The sequence below is a fragment of the Crinia signifera genome, chromosome 19 (assembly GCF_055691185.1).
Source record: "Crinia signifera chromosome 19, ASM5569118v1, whole genome shotgun sequence".
NCBI classification, from domain to species: Eukaryota; Metazoa; Chordata; class Amphibia; order Anura; family Myobatrachidae; genus Crinia; species Crinia signifera.
In genome coordinates, this window is record NC_139226.1 from 40,061,018 (window position 1) to 40,078,202 (window position 17,185).

At 46.2% G+C, this 17,185-nt stretch overlaps 1 protein-coding gene across 1 annotated transcript in view; it reads left to right on the forward strand.

The window, feature by feature from the left end:
• The first annotated feature begins 1,026 nt into the window (after positions 1-1,026).
• RRAS (RAS related) overlaps positions 1,027-17,185 on the forward strand; it is a 43,563-nt gene continuing 27,404 nt past the window's right edge. The window contains exon 1 of the mRNA XM_083162416.1: positions 1,027-1,258. Coding sequence (XP_083018542.1) covers positions 1,157-1,258 — 102 coding nt within the window. The 5' untranslated portion in view covers positions 1,027-1,156. The remainder of the gene's footprint in view (positions 1,259-17,185) is intronic.

Here is a 17,185-nt window from a genome sequence, read left to right on the forward strand (position 1 = left end):
GCAGATTTTACCTGGAGGGGCTGCAGTCCGGCAGTCCTGCAGCCCATAGGTAAAAACCGCCACTGGTTATAACACATCTACTCCTCTGCCCATAGGACCACACACAGCTCCCCTTCTCCAGGATACTCGGCAGGTGCGCTGTATATCACCAACTGTCACATTTTAAAAATTCACATATCACATGGAAAACATGACCTGTTCGGAGGCCTGAGGACTGAGTTTGAGAACGACGGAACTACATCTCGTTCTGTCCTTCATTCAGCATTCAACATGGCAACCAAAAGATTCTGTATGTGACCCAGGGGAGGGGTTATAAGGTTGTTAGGTCGACACAAGTAAGGTCAACATGCATTGGGTCAACCACTGAAGGTCGTCCCCGAAGCATGGCGAGTGCAGCGAGGGGACACGATACACTTTGATGGTGTCCATGTCGACTATGTCGACACTCGGGACAAAAAAAGTGAAACCTCATATCAACCTTTTGACTGTTGAACTTGCCATTGTCGACCTAATGCTTGTGTCAACCTTCCAAAAATGTGGACTGTTTTGATGTATACTTACAGACTCATGAAGCTCCTACAATAACTAGTACTGGATATAACACAATACACACAGTGTCACTGCTGCCTGACCTCACAGCGCCTCCCTTAAGAACTCATTTATCACAAGTGTCCCCTTTGCACTAACAAGAAGTGGAGTCCACCTTATATGGAGCCAGCTGTGTACAGAAACCTGATTCACAGTGAGAACATCAGGCTGATACTCTGGGCAACATGAGGACAGAGCCCCCCTTGCTTGCAGTGTTCATTGTGTGCTACACTTACTATGACTACAGTAACAGCAGTAGGAACACAATGTTGCAAGTAGACGGGGGGGAGCTAGGACCGTGGTGGGGCTGCAGCTTAGTGGCCTTGCAGCCCCTCACCAAATAGGGAAATGAAGTGTAGAGATTCATAGTAGGGTAAAGTCACCCCCTCATTAATATTCATGAGCTCATTAGCATGCCTAAGTAACACCCTAGGAGGAGCCCGGGGAGAAAGGCAGGGCAGCCATATTTTTGCAGGAACTGACTCCATGGAAAGTTTGCTGCTGGGGTGAAGTGCTTTTATATTCTATTTCTCTCCCGTATCTGCCATCTGCAAGCCCAGAGCTGAGCATGAGTGCCAAGGACTCGTCCACCCCTGTGGAGAAGTACAAGCTGGTGGTGGTGGGAGGAGGAGGTGTGGGGAAGAGTGCACTAACTATCCAGTTCATCCAGGTAAGCCCCCCATATAGACTGACTGGGCATGGGTGGTGGGCGATGCCATCGGGCACCAATCTGGGCACCTCCTCTCCATCGTCCCGCAGGCTGGAGACGGTCTTCCCGGCTGCTAAACTTTCTGTAGCTGCAGGGCTTGGAAAGCATTACTGGGGCAGGGTCCGTCTAACTGTACGGCGCTGTGGAAGCGCAGTGCGAATCGGAGCCTTGTCGTGCGATCAGATCGGCGAGATTTATAATCGCATAGCACCTGACTTTAGTCCTCATTCTCTGCATTTAGATTTTGGAAGTTTTCATGTTAAGGATACAGCCAATACGTGAATTATATGTACATCCCTGTATACTGTCCTAGGGTCTAGTGCACTGAAGAGGTGACTTTATTGGGTCTATATTACTATACAGTATGTTAGTCAAGTGATACATGAAAGCCTGTAGATTGCAAGCTCTGTGCAACAGCTGTCACCCCACTGTACTCTTCCAGGTTCGTGTGTGTATGTGTAGCACTGTCAATTATATCTGAATATACTAACATTTTTTGCAAGGTATTGTCTGTGACTAGTTGTCATAGTGGGGGATGTGTCCCCACAGGGCCCTTGCTTGTGGTTCTGCATACACTATGCTTATCCCTGAATAGATTGTAAGCTCAGGTGAGCAAGACACTACTTTCACAATCCCTTTATTGCACAGCAAATAATAACCCATATTGTAATCCTAAAAGGTGTTTTTTTTTTTTTTTTTAAATGACCCAGTAGATTTTGTCCTGCTCTGCCTGTAATATCCCTAGTGGGTTAAATGTAATGTAACTCCCTGTTCAAGGTGGGTCATTCTTAACTCTTCATCATGCTGCTGTGTATTACAGGGAGGGCTGAGCCTGGCTGCCAGAGGGCTCTTTTATTCCATGATTCAGTCTCTGTGTAATTCAATTATTTCATAAGACTTGTACAGCCATAGGGCACATCTGCACATCGCTGATTAATGGTGCTTTAAATCTCATTTTAACCCCTTATGTGCTCAATCAATTGCATCTTCTTATTTTGACATTTGAGCTCATTCACCTATGTTTATGAGCACACGTTATTTGTGATTGTACTTAGAAATCCTCTTTTTGATCAGCAGTGTTCAAACCGGGATGTTGATATTTGTTACTACCTAATAATAATTTTATAAACGGATCATAATGATCGCTCTTGAATTTAGGAGCCGATTCAGGATCACTCGCAGTGATCTGAATTCGGACCCTGCCCCGATGTTCGGGGTTTGCGCAGGGCCATTTCTGCACATCTCGACAGCAAACTGCCAAGGCGAGTTACACATTTGTCGGCCCATTCGCAGCAGGGGGGGAAGGGCTGAAGGCAGTGACGGCGCTGAACAATGGTAACGGCCATCGTTTTATGGGCACCCCCATGAAAACGCTGGACGTTTCCATGGGTACACGGCGGGCAATCACATAACGTCAGCTACCTGCCCGGTCTTCGTCCCACCGCTCGCAAATAAAAGTCAGTTTAGGGCCTTATTCAGATCTGATCGCAGTACAAATTTGTTCTCAAAATGGGCAAAACCATGTGCACTGCAGGTGGGGCAGATGTAACATGTGCAGAGAGATTTAGATATGTTTGAGTTATTTTGTTTCTGTGCAGGGTAAGTACTGGCTGCATTATTTTTACGCTGCAATTTAGATTTCAGTTCCAACACACCCCATCCAAATCTAACTTTCTCTGCACATGTTACATCTGCCCCACCTGCAGTGCACATGGTTTTGTCCATTTAAGAAGCAATTTGCTTTTGCGAGTGAACCAGAATAAGGGCCTGACTTTTATTTGCGACGGCAGGACAAATCATTCGATGGTGGGAAATTGATTATTCCTGCAGCGGCGGCATGCAAGGGGATGTGTTCTGGGGGGGGGGGTGTGTACTCGGCTGGACGGCAGGCGTCGCCTCAGGTGCTTAGCAAGCTCCGATGATCGCAGTTTACCGGCCCAACCTAAATTCCTGAATTGGGCCCTTAGTTTGTACAAATGACCATAGTCTGTTTATGTAAAAGTTTGGCTGCCTAATGTTCTTTGTTCCATTACAGAACCCGTTAGGTAAAGTTAGTTATTTGTTTATTTATTTACCTGTTGTGTATAAATGTAACTTATATTAGGTACCGGTGCTGCTATGTCAGGGGGTGGTCCTCACATAGGAATATCACTATTGCAGAGTTTGGGGAACTGCAGTAATCTCTGTCCTGCGCATGGTGTGGGTTTGGCTAAACTTTTTTTGCACTGAGGTAAGAGTGGATTCCTCTCACATTCCTGTCTGTGATGGGGGTTTGTACAGGGGCTTTGTGTTCCTTCCAGAGCACAGATTTCTTCTAGCAGGAGCCTTGTACTGTTCTTATCTCGGGTGCCCCACCTTGTTCAGCTCAGCTACCTTACAGAGATTGTGCTGGGAGCTGTAATAAATCCCCTGCACTCCCAGCACAATACAAATTGCAGATTAGTTCAGCTTCCACGCCTTTTTTAGGAACATAGGGAGGTGTATCAAAGCCTGGACAGCAGCAAAGGTATAATCGGTCATCTTCTAAGTGTGATTTTACAAGATGACATTTAGGAGCTGATGAATTGGTACTTTTTTCTCTCGCCAAGATTTAATACATTTCCCCTATATTTGTAGGAGAAAAAAAAAACAATATAAATATACGTCTCACCTCTATGAGGTTAAGTACCACCAGTGACCACTAGAAGAAAGTTGACGGACCAATTTACTTTTTTGTGTACTAAAAGATGTCATAAAAGTAAGTGAAAGCAATTTGTGCAGCGACACTGAGAGGTATCAAACTTACACGATATGGAAAGAGGGAGCTTTGAAGACAGAGACTGAAGGTGGGAGCAGAGAGGGATTGTGGGTGGGGTGGAGAGTTTGTGGTCTAAAAACTGTCACAGCTCAAACTGAAAGTACATTGCAGAAGCTGTCATTTTGGCCAGCGGTTTAAATACTCTCTCTCCGCCCCCGCTGAAGGTGCTGGGTAGGGGAAAGCTACCCCCAGTGATGACCATGATCATCGCTGTCCATACACGCAGGGCATAATCGCCCAGTGTGTATGGACCTTTACCAATCAGCCCCTGTCTTTCTTTAAACACAAAGGGTGAAATTTAATAGATTGAAAGATTTGCTAAGAAACCTTCAGTTTTTTTAAAGCGCCAATCATTTACACTTCAATCTGGTTTTGCAGTGTAGATGATTGCCACTTTAAAAAAACTGGAGATTTCTTACCAAATCTCTCACTTTCTGAGTCTCTCATCCTATAAAATTCCCCCAAAAATGACAGTTGGAACCTGATAGGTTAGTGCTTTAATTCACTCTTCATGCTTTGATAACGACCTCACATAGTAATTACAGAGAAAATGTACTCTTCTGGGGACCTGTAATACCCCTTTTACACCAAAGCGATATACAGGATTGTTGCTGATATGTGGCATCTATTCACCTCATTTACAGAGGCTGGGGGCAGCCAGCAGCTTTCCTAGGTGCTGGCGGATTTCCCGGGACTTGCAGATGATGTCATCTCCATGCACCAGCTCAGGACACGCCTCCGCTGATATCAACCACCCAGCATTATTCCTGGGGTGGACGCCGGTGTAAATAGGGTCAAACGTTTTCGTGTAAATGGGGTATGACTAACTTCTACTATCTGTGTTATGTAATGCTGCTTTGTTGTCCAAATAAAGGTACATCATAAGCAGGGATATAACTGGAGTACACCACACCGTAATAGCAGCTAATAATTGATCTCAAATTAAAATGTTAGATTTGAACAAGTACAGTATGGAAACAAGGGTTTCCTGTACTACTGTAATATAATCGAACCCCTGAGTATATGGGTTCAATTCCCACCATGGCCCTAACTGTGCGGGGTTTGTATGTTCTCCCTGTGCTTGCGTGGGTTTCCCCTGGGTACTCCAGATTTCTCCCACAATCCCCCCAAAAACTGGTAGGTTAATTAACTTTCAACAAAATTGTGCGTGTAGATGTGGTAGGGAATAGAGATCATAGTTGCCGACTTTTACGCTGCCCTCTCCGGGAGAGGGCAGCCAGTCAGCTCACTGAATTAGGGGGGCGGGGTCATCACCGGGAGGGGAAAGGGCGGTTCGGGGGTGGAGCCACATGCGGGCTGCTCTATCGGGGGCGTGGCTATAGCAAACACTGATGTGAATGTTCAAATATTCTCTGTACAGCACTGCAGAATATGTGCACGCTATATAAATTACTGCTAATAAATTATAGATGCCTGTTTATATTTTGGGGACCCTTGTGTTATTTCATTACCAGCAGTTCCACTACTGAACTTAAGGGGTGTACATACAGTGCGATTGCCTTGCAATTAGATCCATATTCGATCAATCGAGTTCGAATCGCACCGCAACCAAAAACACATTCGATATTGACTGTATAGTACAGATCTGCTATACATCTGTAGTATATTTATTTATTTATTAACAGTTTCTTATATAGCGCACACATATTCCGCGGCGCTTTACAGAGAATATTTGAACATTCACATCAGTCCCTGCCCCAGTGGGCTCATCTGTACACCCTATTTGTCTCGAACCGCCTAAAAATTACTGGTCATGTGACCATGGTTCTTGTGGTGGATGAAGTGCATTAACATGAATAGTGCAGGGTTGCCGACTTTTATATTCTCCTCTCCGGGAGAAGCCCGGAGAGGAGACATTCTGCAGCCGCTCGGGGGGGGCGGGACTTAGGCGTGGCATCATTAAGCCCCGCCCCATGAGACAAAATAGCCAAATGCACGGATCTCCGTGGAGGGGCTAAAATGACGCAATTGTGCCGTTTTAGATCCGCCCCCTCCTCTGAGACCCGCGGATTGCGGCATTTAAATGCTGAGTTAGGGATAAGATGGCCGCGATCCGGGAGGGTTGCCCACCTTTCCGGAAAGCCGGGAGGGGGACCCGATTTTCGGGAGACTTCCGGCCATTACGGGAGGGTAGCCAACCCTGGAATAGTGATACACGAAGAAAAGTGACTGCACTTTTACACATGTACAATACTCCATGTATTGATGCTAGAAATTGGATTCCAATCATTCAACCTTGTGAAAAACATAGTACTGGTTATTTACTGTACTCTAAAGATGGTGGGCCATCTGACCTTTCCCAGTGGCCAGGTGACATGCCAGGAAGTCCTGTAATGGTCTGAACATGATGGTAATGGTGTTTAAAGTTGTGACACCAGAGGTCAAATGTCAGCAAGGTCCCTGAAGGAAGGCAGTAAATAAAAAGATAGCAGGCGTCTGACCTTCCAGGCCAGGGGGCTGATGGAACGGTTGAACATTCTGTGTCCTGGGTCACATTGCCTTATTTGTGCAAAACCTCTCCAAACATGGTGCTCATGGCACTGGTAGGGTGCACCTCATAGCAGCAGTTCAGCCATCTGCTTCATCACGGGAATGTTTGCGCTATAATGGTGGAAGACATCATCTGTTCAGGCACTGGGCTTTAGTAGTGTGGTTTTATTTATTATTACGGGTACAAAAAACTTCTTGGAGAATTTCAGCAGCTACACCCTCCGCCTGTAATCAGTAAAAGCACCAGCGACTCTTTTTCTCAAGCCCTCCACAATTTGAGATCTTGTTGCTTCTCTTTTGAATTTAAAAAATAAATTGGGTTTGGTGCGGGTTCGGCTGACTATACCTGTCCTATTTAGATATCCTTAACAGAACCAACTGTCACTTGCATCATGTTTTATTGAGCGTTTTCCTTTACATATGGGGACAGCATGGATGGTGTAATGGTTAGCATTACTGCCTCACAGCACTGAGGTCATGGGTTCAATCCCCGCCATGGCCCTAACTGTGTAGAGTTTGTATATTCTCCCTGTGCAAAGTAGCGCTATTTGCCGGGTGGTGGCGCGGGAAGCGGAATATGTGGGCGCTATATAAATTATTGCTAATAACTAATAGGTGCCTGTTTATATTTGGGGTCCCCTTGTGTTATTTAATTACCAGCAGTTCCGCGTAAGGGGTGTACATACGGTGCGATTGCCTCGCTTTTAGATCCAGATTCGATCAATCGAGTTTGAATCGCAATGGCAGGAAAAACGCATTTGTTATTGACTATATAGTACAGATCTGCTATACATCTGTAGTGTATAGTCTTGCCTGCACAGTCGAGGATCTAATCAGCATCAAATGTGCTGAAAACCGTTCAATTTCGATTCAGTTTTGCCTATATAAGCAAAAAATAGTCTAAATCGAACCATGTGTACACCCTATTTGTCCGATTAATATCAAGCATGCTTGATATTTATCGATATCTACCCTACACACGGAGCGATGTAGTGGCATTTTCTAAGCAATCTAGTGAGATCGCTTAGAAAATACCCATAAACCGCTACGTGTGAAGGACCCATTACATCTGTGACTTAAGGCCCAGACACACACTGGGCATAGTCGCCCAGTGTGTATGGACCTTTAATCTCCTTTCACACTCCCATCCACCCATTTATCTTCACAAATGCAATCTGCCTCTCTTGCCAACTAGTTACTTCCTCCCACCTCCAAGATTTCCCTGTGCTGTTTCTCTACCTCTCTTCCTCATTGTCTGCACCATCTGTACCACCCCTGTCTGCCTGCTCGTCCTCTTTAGAATGTAAGCTCTTGCAATCAGAGCCCTCTTCCCTCATGTGCTTCTAAATCCCTTACTTTATTAGAATTCAGTGTCACTCCATACTCCCTACACAGCACCTAACCCTTGGTTTGCTGCAACCCTGTTGCATATTTGAGTTGCATGATCGCTGTTTTTATAAACCCTGTTCTTGTCTTGCATTATTTTGTACTGTCAGTTATAGTTATATTGTTTTAATTTGCTTGTCAGGCACTGTGGAACCCTTGTGGCGCCACATAAATAAAGGATGATTATGATAATTTCACCAGTTGTAGGATTCATTCCAAATCAATCCATTGAAAGGTTTTCCTTCCTCAAAACGCATTCCCTTAATTATTTTGTCACCGCCCTCTCCTCAACGCATACGTATGCGAATGTAATGTATTATCACAGACTTTCCAAGGTAACTGTGCTAGAACTCAAGGAGCCCATACCTGGTCCGTTGTGTACGGCTCCGTTCTGTACTACGCGATGCGCGCTCCCGCGCATCAAATAGTACGGTACAAAAAGTATGTGCTGCACATACTTTTTGTACTAGGTACACATCGGATCGGATCGCAGTGCATGCACACTGCATGCACTAGGGATGCGATCCGATCCGATGTGTACTATTTAAGTCCCAAACGGATCCGTTAAACGGACCGTGTATGGGCTGCTTCATCCTAATATTGCACATTGTGTAGTTACAGCTAAGTATTCATGTTTGTTACAGATTATTTATGTAATTCACTGCATAGGGGTTTACGTTCAGTTTATTGAGCTTTAAGGAATATCTAAAAAGAGTACTAGTGTAATTGTACGCTGACTCATTCAACGTGTGGCTAATAATGATGTCACTGTCTAATGTTTCATAGCCTAAGGTGAGACTTCTGGAATGTTCCCAACCACAAAGCTATTTCCAAACGTGTACTTTCCGTGGCCATCATCTGATGTTGTGTGCGCTTGTGTGATATTATAATATACTAGTGATCCCGCTAGGATCAGGGCAGGGGAAAGGGGGCCGATTGAGTGCAGCGGGACAGACCCACCAACGTCATCGGTATATTACCAGCAGATGAGTGACATGGTGCATGGCTTTCCATAGTGTCCTGCTATGGAAAGCCATCTACAAAGCCGCTTCTCTGCTGGTAATACAAGCAGTTGAGCGGCTTTCCCGGCGATGATGCGGGAGAACGCATCACCGCTCATCGCCGAGCCATACACACTGGGCGGCTTTGAACTGAAAGTCGCTCAAACTTGGTGTTTAACAGTTCAGCATTGTGGTACACTATATTTAGTTTAATACCCCTAAGCTGTGACAGACGTATACTGCTCATTTTTCTGCACAAGATTGCTGGCTTCTAACTTTTTGGCCATGGCTCTCCGTTTTGTGTAGGCCTGTCAAGGCCTGCTGGAATCATTCCTATAGCGGAACATTCATTTAAAAATGTATTCTGACTTGTCCACACCTGTAACACTCACAAATACCCACAATGCAGCTGGTTTCTTATCAGTGAGTTGGTGTCTTTTTTTTATATTGAATGCTTGGAACCATATCCTATAAAGACAGCAATCATTGTATAACTACAGAATTGCACTGCTTTAGTAAGCAGCGCATCCGTTTGGGGCCCCTCACCCCCCGTCATGTGACCAGTTGTAATATAGTGATGTAAAGTTCCATTCCCATTTTGCCGCCTTAGGAAAACAATTCAGTACCAGATGTGTGTTGGGTATACTGGATTTCAGTAGTTTGCCTCAGAGAGGTAATAGTCACCAAAATGACCGCTGGAGGCTTGTGATACACCTAGGATGGGCATATGCAGTTGGTGTCCTCACTAGGGGCGGTGTAGGTGCAAACACTGGGGCACAATTGTAATCCAAGATTAGTAACAAAAAGGCTGGCTGGTTCGGGTGAAACAACAAACGATGTAGAAGATAATAAGGTCCCAACCAATGTCTCCTGGCTCCTTTTCTGATGTGTTTCACTATCTGGGGTACAGCAATCCACGTCCCCCCCCCTTGTCGGGATTTCATCGGTCGGGATTTTGACCGCCGGGACTGCATACCAATCCCCTCTTATTAACTGCCAGAGCTATTTCATACCTTCCTGCATTAAGGCCTAGTCGGAACCTGACAGTTGTATTGCTGCTGGTGTCGGAACCTGACAGTTGTATTGCTGCTGGTGTCGGAACCTGACAGTTGTATCGCTGCTGGTGTCGGAACCTGACAGTTGTATCACTGCTGGTGTTTAGCCAGAGAGCTGTGGGGAGTTTTTGAATAGGAGCTAAATTCCGGCAACAGAACGGAGTCGCCTCCATGGTGCACAAATACAGTTATTACTGGTTACACCCTGTGTTCTCTGTGTCCATCAATGCTTAGAGGTAGCATGCCATGAACGGCGGTTTGGTACGAATGTGGCGGTGGTATATGGGGACACATCTGTATATAAAAATAAAAAAACCTAGTATATTATTAGTTTAGACTGGGTTGGACGTATAATAGATTTATTACACTCTATTGTTACGCTAGTGAGTGATTTTAGGAAAAGTACTAAATAAAGTCTGAATCAGCAGTGGAAACCTTTCCTGCCAAGTTCTGAATCCTTTTTAAAAAATAATTCCTACATGTTGCTAAATCCTAAGAGATTTTAATGAATTATTATTATTATTGTGTTTTGTTACTGTATGTGAGCCCACCTTTTTCTGTATGTAAATAAGGGCATACCTCCCAACTGTCACGATTACAGCCGGACAGTCCCGATTTTCGGGTCCTGTCCCGCTGTCCCACCCGCGGCAGGCATTGTCCCGCTGCGGGGGGTGGCAGTTGGGAGACCCCCCAATCTAATAGAATAGACGCTGTGCGCATGCGCACAGCATCTATTCTCGTATGAAAATGAGGTCACGGCTAATTAGCATAAGCTACACCCTCATTTGCATACGCCCCACCCCCTTTTCGGGCGCTCGCGTGGCTTCGCCACGCGAGTGTCCCTATTTCTTCAACAGATAAGTTGGGAGGTATGATAAGGGGTGAGAACACATTTTAGAAATAAATCTGTAGCAACGGGAACTTTTTCAAGATGGTTTGCTGTACGTCCACCTCCACGTTATTTAAAGGCATCTGCATTATTATTGGTTTGAAAAATGACAGGTAGGAGCCGATTGGCTGGTGATAAAAACCAGACAATTTATCACTTCACTGAGCTTAATAAATCTACCCCTTTGTCCGATGTTTTACCAATGGTTTTTTAGTGTGCTATCCTATTTGGATCAGCGGATGCACAAGCTCTCCTGAAAACACACCGGTTCCTTGAAACGTGTGGTTCTGGCCATCGCTGCCCCGTTTTTGATGGAGAATGCTGCTGCTTTTGGGGATTCTGCAGGCAGGCAAAACAATATCCCCGATAAGCCACAGCACGGGCGGCTTTTCAGGGCCAATTAGAAAACCCGCAGCAAGCCTATTGTTAGCGATTGTGGGTAATATGATGTCCCCATTATTCTTTCAGAGATCATTAGTGTAATCGCCTGTAAACTGCCCAATCCCTGATATCATAGCAGCAGCTAATCTCTAACCCTGTAATATGCCTGCATCCCAGGGGACATAGTATACGTTCCAGCCCCTCACAGGGGGAGAGGCAGTGACATCAGCTGACCCTGCATTTCTCTCTCCTCTCTGTGCATTGCGCTGTACAAATAAACCATTTCTAGGTCTATTGATAAACAGGAAATAGCAACAACTTCATTTTCTGACCCTCAAGTTTCTAAATATAACCCATGTGGAGATGGAGACAATACAAGAGCGCAGTTTTATTTTGTTCTGATTTATCAAACAATTCCTTTAGTAAAAGTTAAACCCCCCCCCCCTTTTTTTTTTTTTCAGTCGGCAATCCAAGATCCTTGTGTTTCCTAGTAAATGATTCATGTACACAGCACTCCTGCCAGGAGCTACGTAATAGCCTAGTGGCCAGGGCCAGATTAAGGGGGGTGCTGAGCATTGGGAGCTGAGGCACACTGACTGTACAAGTGTGCAGTGCATTACTGGGAGTTGCCAAAAGGTCCATGCACATTGGGCGATTATGCCCAGCGTGTATGGACAGCAATGATCGCTATCATCACTGGGGGGGGATACCAGCAGATAAGAGGCTTTCCCGGCGATGATGCGGGAGCGCGCAGCAGCGCTCATCACCGGGCCATACACACTGGGCGGCTTTGAGCTGAAAGCCGCTCAACATTGCTGTTTTGACTTTAGTCTCATGAGACTTTGCACAAGAGGTCAGAGTCTGAGAGGCTTGTGCTGACCTCTGCTTGGTGGAGCTCATCATATGCTTCTCAGGCCCATGGAAGACAGCAGCAGCGGCCTCGTCATGGGAGGAGTTTTTAATTGGAGGCAACGCTGCTGTCAGGGCTCCTACAGCGGAAGGTACAGAGTGACAAAAAAATATGTGTGTGTGTGTATAATCTCATATGATAAATTGTGCTGTAGCTCATTGCCTCCTAACTGTCGTGTCTGGCTGGAGCGCCATCTCTTGTGTTCAGTGAGTTTTAAATAGCTAAAACTCATTCATAAGTGGACCCCTATTTTTTGGGGCCATGTCAGAGAGTACCAGGTAATAGTGTACAGTATGTGGACTTTTTGTACAAGTAGAGGGGTATGGGTCATAGGGTCGATTCATTAAGAGAACAGGGATGCCATTGATTGGTAAAATCATTGATGGTCTCCTATACCATAGTTGTCATCATTCGTCAGACTGCATTTAGGTCTACAGTCATTAGGTCTACCCCACTAGGTCGACTGGCAGGAAGGTCGACCTGACTTAAGGTCGACATGGGCCAATGTCGACATGACTTAAGGTCGAATTTGCATAAAGGTCGACATGAGGAAGGTCGACTGGTCATAAGGTCGACATGGGTTTTTCACTGTTTTTTGATCCGAATGTCGACACAGTCGACATGGACACAGTTGGCAATGAGAATCGGTCCCTCGCATCGCTCGCTAGGCTTCGGGCACGGTGCCTCGCTGCGCTCGGCACACTATTTTATTCTCCCACCACGCCCTAGTGGATGGTAGGGCATGAAATACCGCCTGTCGGCACATGTCGGCTCAAAAAACAGTGAAAAACCCATGTCGACCTTATGACCAGTCGACCTTCCTCATGTCGACCTTTATGCAAATTCGACCTTAAGTCATGTCGACCTTGGCCCATGTCGACCTTCCTGCCAGTCGACCTAGTGGGGTAGACCTAATGACTGTAGACCTAAGTTCATTCTAATAGATGACCGCATCCCACTGGCATATCTGATAATGATTAATATGCCTAGTTATTTTAGAGTTGTTGTTGTGTTATATTTATTTATTTTTCTCCGTGGCCCCAGGTTGATCTGTGCCGTTCCTGAATTGCATTGTGCTTGCGAGCACACAGTTAAATGAGAAACTCTGCTTTGTGGGAATATTTGGACTGCATTTCTCTGCTTCGTTACCTCCCACACCAAGAGAAACCCTCATGAAAGCATTCAGTTTAAAAATACGTTTACGAGTTAAGGATCAGTGCTGTGTTTTGTTTTTTTAAAAGCAACAAAAAAAACCTGTTTGTGTGATCACATACCACATCTCGAAGCCACCACAAAAATACCAGTCCCCTGCTTTCTTGTTTGTATGTATAAATAGGTCTCCTGTTGGGAAGGCCTGAATCCTTGGAGCGCTCTTAGAATGGGTGTATGCAGCCTAAAGTACTCCGTTCTCTTGCCTAAACACTGGCATGCCAGACAACGATATTGTTTCCTTTTGCTATTTTTGTCACTGGCCTCTCTGTGCCACAGACATGATGTAGAAAAGGATTCGGCGCGGACGAGTTTTCCCTGCAGACGTACAGCGCAGGTTCTGGGTCTCCTCACACAGTTGCTATACCTCACTTTAGTTATACTGTGTCGGCATAGAAACGGGAGTTCAAGACTTATTATTCGTCTATATGAGATTAATTAATGATGTTTACAATACAACGCTTTGTTTGTAAACGTTGCATTTTTAAATTGTGATTTCCTGTGGAGAATATTCGGTACTCTTTACCTAGAAGGGCACCCGCGATTGAAATCGCGGGCGTCGGGGGTAAAAATCGCGGCCATCGCGGGTAAATCGCGGGTACATAAAAATCTGCTACCCGCGATGACCGCGATTTTCCCATAGGGAACAATGTTAAAAAGGCTGATTGAGCGCGATTTTCATGTAAAATGCCTCAATGCCCGCGATTTGCCCATAGGAATCAATGTTAAATGGGCCACAGAGCTCAAATAGGCACAATTAACCCTTAAATGTCCCCCCACATTTTTAACGCCACCCCACGATCCACGGCAACCTGAAGCGTGGCGAGCGCAGCGAGCCCGCGAGGGGCGGCGGTACGCGTCCTCCGACCTTTTCATGCCCTACTATCCACTAGGGCGTGGAGTGAGAATAGAATAGTGTGGCGAGCGCAGCGAGCCACCGAGCCCGAAGCGTGGCGAGCGGACGCGGATACCTTCACAGTTATACGCGTCCCCTCGCGGGCTTCACAGGTGTCCGCGTCGCCACGGACACCTGTGAAGCCCGCGAGGGGACGCGTATAACTGTGAAGGTATCCGCGTCCCCTCGCGGGGCTCGCTGCGCTCGCCACGCTTCGGGCTCGGTGGCTCGCTGCGCTCGCCACACTATTCTATTCTCACTCCACGCCCTAGTGGATAGTAGGGCATGAAAAGGTCGGAGGACGCGTACCGCCGCCCCTCGCGGGCTCGCTGCGCCCGCCACGCTTTGGGTTGGCGTGGATCGTGGGGTGGCGTTAAAATTTTGGGGGGACATTTTAGGGTTAATTGTGCCTATTTGGGCTCTGTGGCCCATTTAACATTGATTCCTATGGCCAAATCGGGTCCATTGAGGCATTTAACAGTAAAATCGTGTCCATCGGCCCTTTTAACATTGATTCCTATGGCAAATCGGGAGCATCGCGTCGCGGGCATCGCGGGTACATTTATGGCCGGCCGCGACGCGACCGACACGATTTCCATGTTTAACATGGGTTTTAATGGGAAATCGCGGGCATCGCGTCGGTCGCGTCGCGGCCAGACATAAATGTACCCGCGATCACCACGACGGGCGCCCATCTAAGTAAAGAGTACCGAATATTCTATAATCTAAAAGGTATACGGTCATTGGGTCGACATGGGGAACTAGGTCGACAGTCAAAAGGTTGACATGGGTATGTCACGTGTTTTTTTTGCGCTGACAGGCGGTATTTTATGCCCTACCGTCCACTAGGGCGTGGAGGGAGAATAGAACAGTGTCCTGAGTGTAACGAGACACTGTGCCCAAAGCATGGTGAACGCAGAGAGCCATTTGAGGGGACGCGGTGCATCAAAATGGTGTCCATGCAGACTGTGTCGACATTTGGGATAAAAAAAAAAACATGAAAAACTCCTGTTTACCTAATGGCCCTGTCGACCCAACGCATGTTGACCTTAGATGTATTGACCCTATCCCCCATACCTAATCTAAAACTATGGGGTAGATTTATTAAGCTCGGTGAAGTGATAAAGTGTCTGGTTTTTATCACCGGCCAATCAGCTCCTATCTGTTATTTTTCAAACCAAGCCTGTAACTTCAAAGTAAGGAGCTGATTGACCGGTGATAAAAAAAAACAGATACTTTATCACTTCACCAAGCTTAATAAATCTGCCCCCATATGTGGACTTCCCCTCCCCCTGTCCATGTGCAGGGTTAATAAAGATATGACATTTTGTATGTTGTACCCCCATACATAGGCGAATCTAGAATTATGGTAATGGGTGGTCCCAGATCTAGACATAATAGGAGGGGGACCTTTGCACGGCGTAGCCGTGCCTCAAAAAAGGGGCGTGGCCTCATGGGAAGGAGGCGTGGCTTCACAAAAAGGGGTGTGGTATTACACTTTAGACCATACACAGTAATGCCCATTACACATTTTACCAAACTCCGTAATATCCATTACACATAAAGCCACACGCCGTAATGCCAATTACACATAAGGCCACACACCATAATGCCCATTATACATTGTGCCACACATCATGATGCCCATTACATACTATATAACAAACCGTAATGCCCATTACATATTTGCCACATAAGTGCTGCTTACCTATGTGCTCATTGCTAGGGGGTTATTGCTTGATGGCACCATAGTACCCATTACACATAATGCCGCACACCATAGTACCCATTACACATGATGCTGCACACCATAGTACCCATTACACATGATGCCGTGCACCATAGTACCCATTACACATTATGCCGCGCACCATAGTACCCATTACACATGATGCTGCACACATAATGTCTCTTACACATGATGCTGCACACATAATGCCCCTTACACATGATGCTGCACACCGTAATGCCCCTTACACATTAAGCCACACATTATGCATAATGCCCCCACATACCGCCACTTGTAGCATCCCTTAAGCAATGCCCCCAAAAGTGCCACTTACTGTAAATTTTTATATGAGCCTTCGCTGCTGCTGCTGCAGGGAGAGATGGAGAGCGGTGCAGTTGCTTCTAAGGGGAGAGGAGCAGAGCCCAGCGCAGAGCATGCTCCCACTCCCCTCCTGGTGTCCCCTCTAGCCGAGTAGACATTTGAAATATTGTGCGCGCTGTTGTTGTGCGTGATGTCGTGGGAGCATGTTGGCCGCCGGCACCACATGATTAAAGGGGAGGTGGGCTGAGGTGAAAGCGGGGAGAAGAATTGGAGCGGAAGCTGCAGGGGTGACAGTCATTGACAGCGGGGCAGAGAGCAGGGGGCTGCCCGGCTGTATTCAGAGCACTGCAGGTCACAGCTGTTTGAAATAATACCCCTTTCACAACAGAAAATGCAGGGATTTACCCAGGAATATGGTCCCAGAATCATGCAGGGACATTCCCAGGCTGACCCCTTATACACTAGCCTAGCCCCTGCATTTTCTGGTGTGAAGTGGAGAGACAACCACTCCCCTCTCCCTACCCCCCTTTAACCAACCAGCTATATCTTCGGAACCAACTGACCCATTTACATGAGACCAGTATCATATTGAAGAACTTTTGAGTTGGCTTCGAATGATTTTGGTCCCGTGAAACTGGGCTGTTTGGTTCCAGAGAAATCTCAAAGAACATAAACAGTCATGAAATTACATTTAAGAAATTAAAAAAATGGTTTAACCTCAATATCCCTGGAACCAATTAACCCATATGGATCCAGCCTGGTACCAGATTAAAGGCCCAGCGATTTGGGTTCGACTGAGATCAA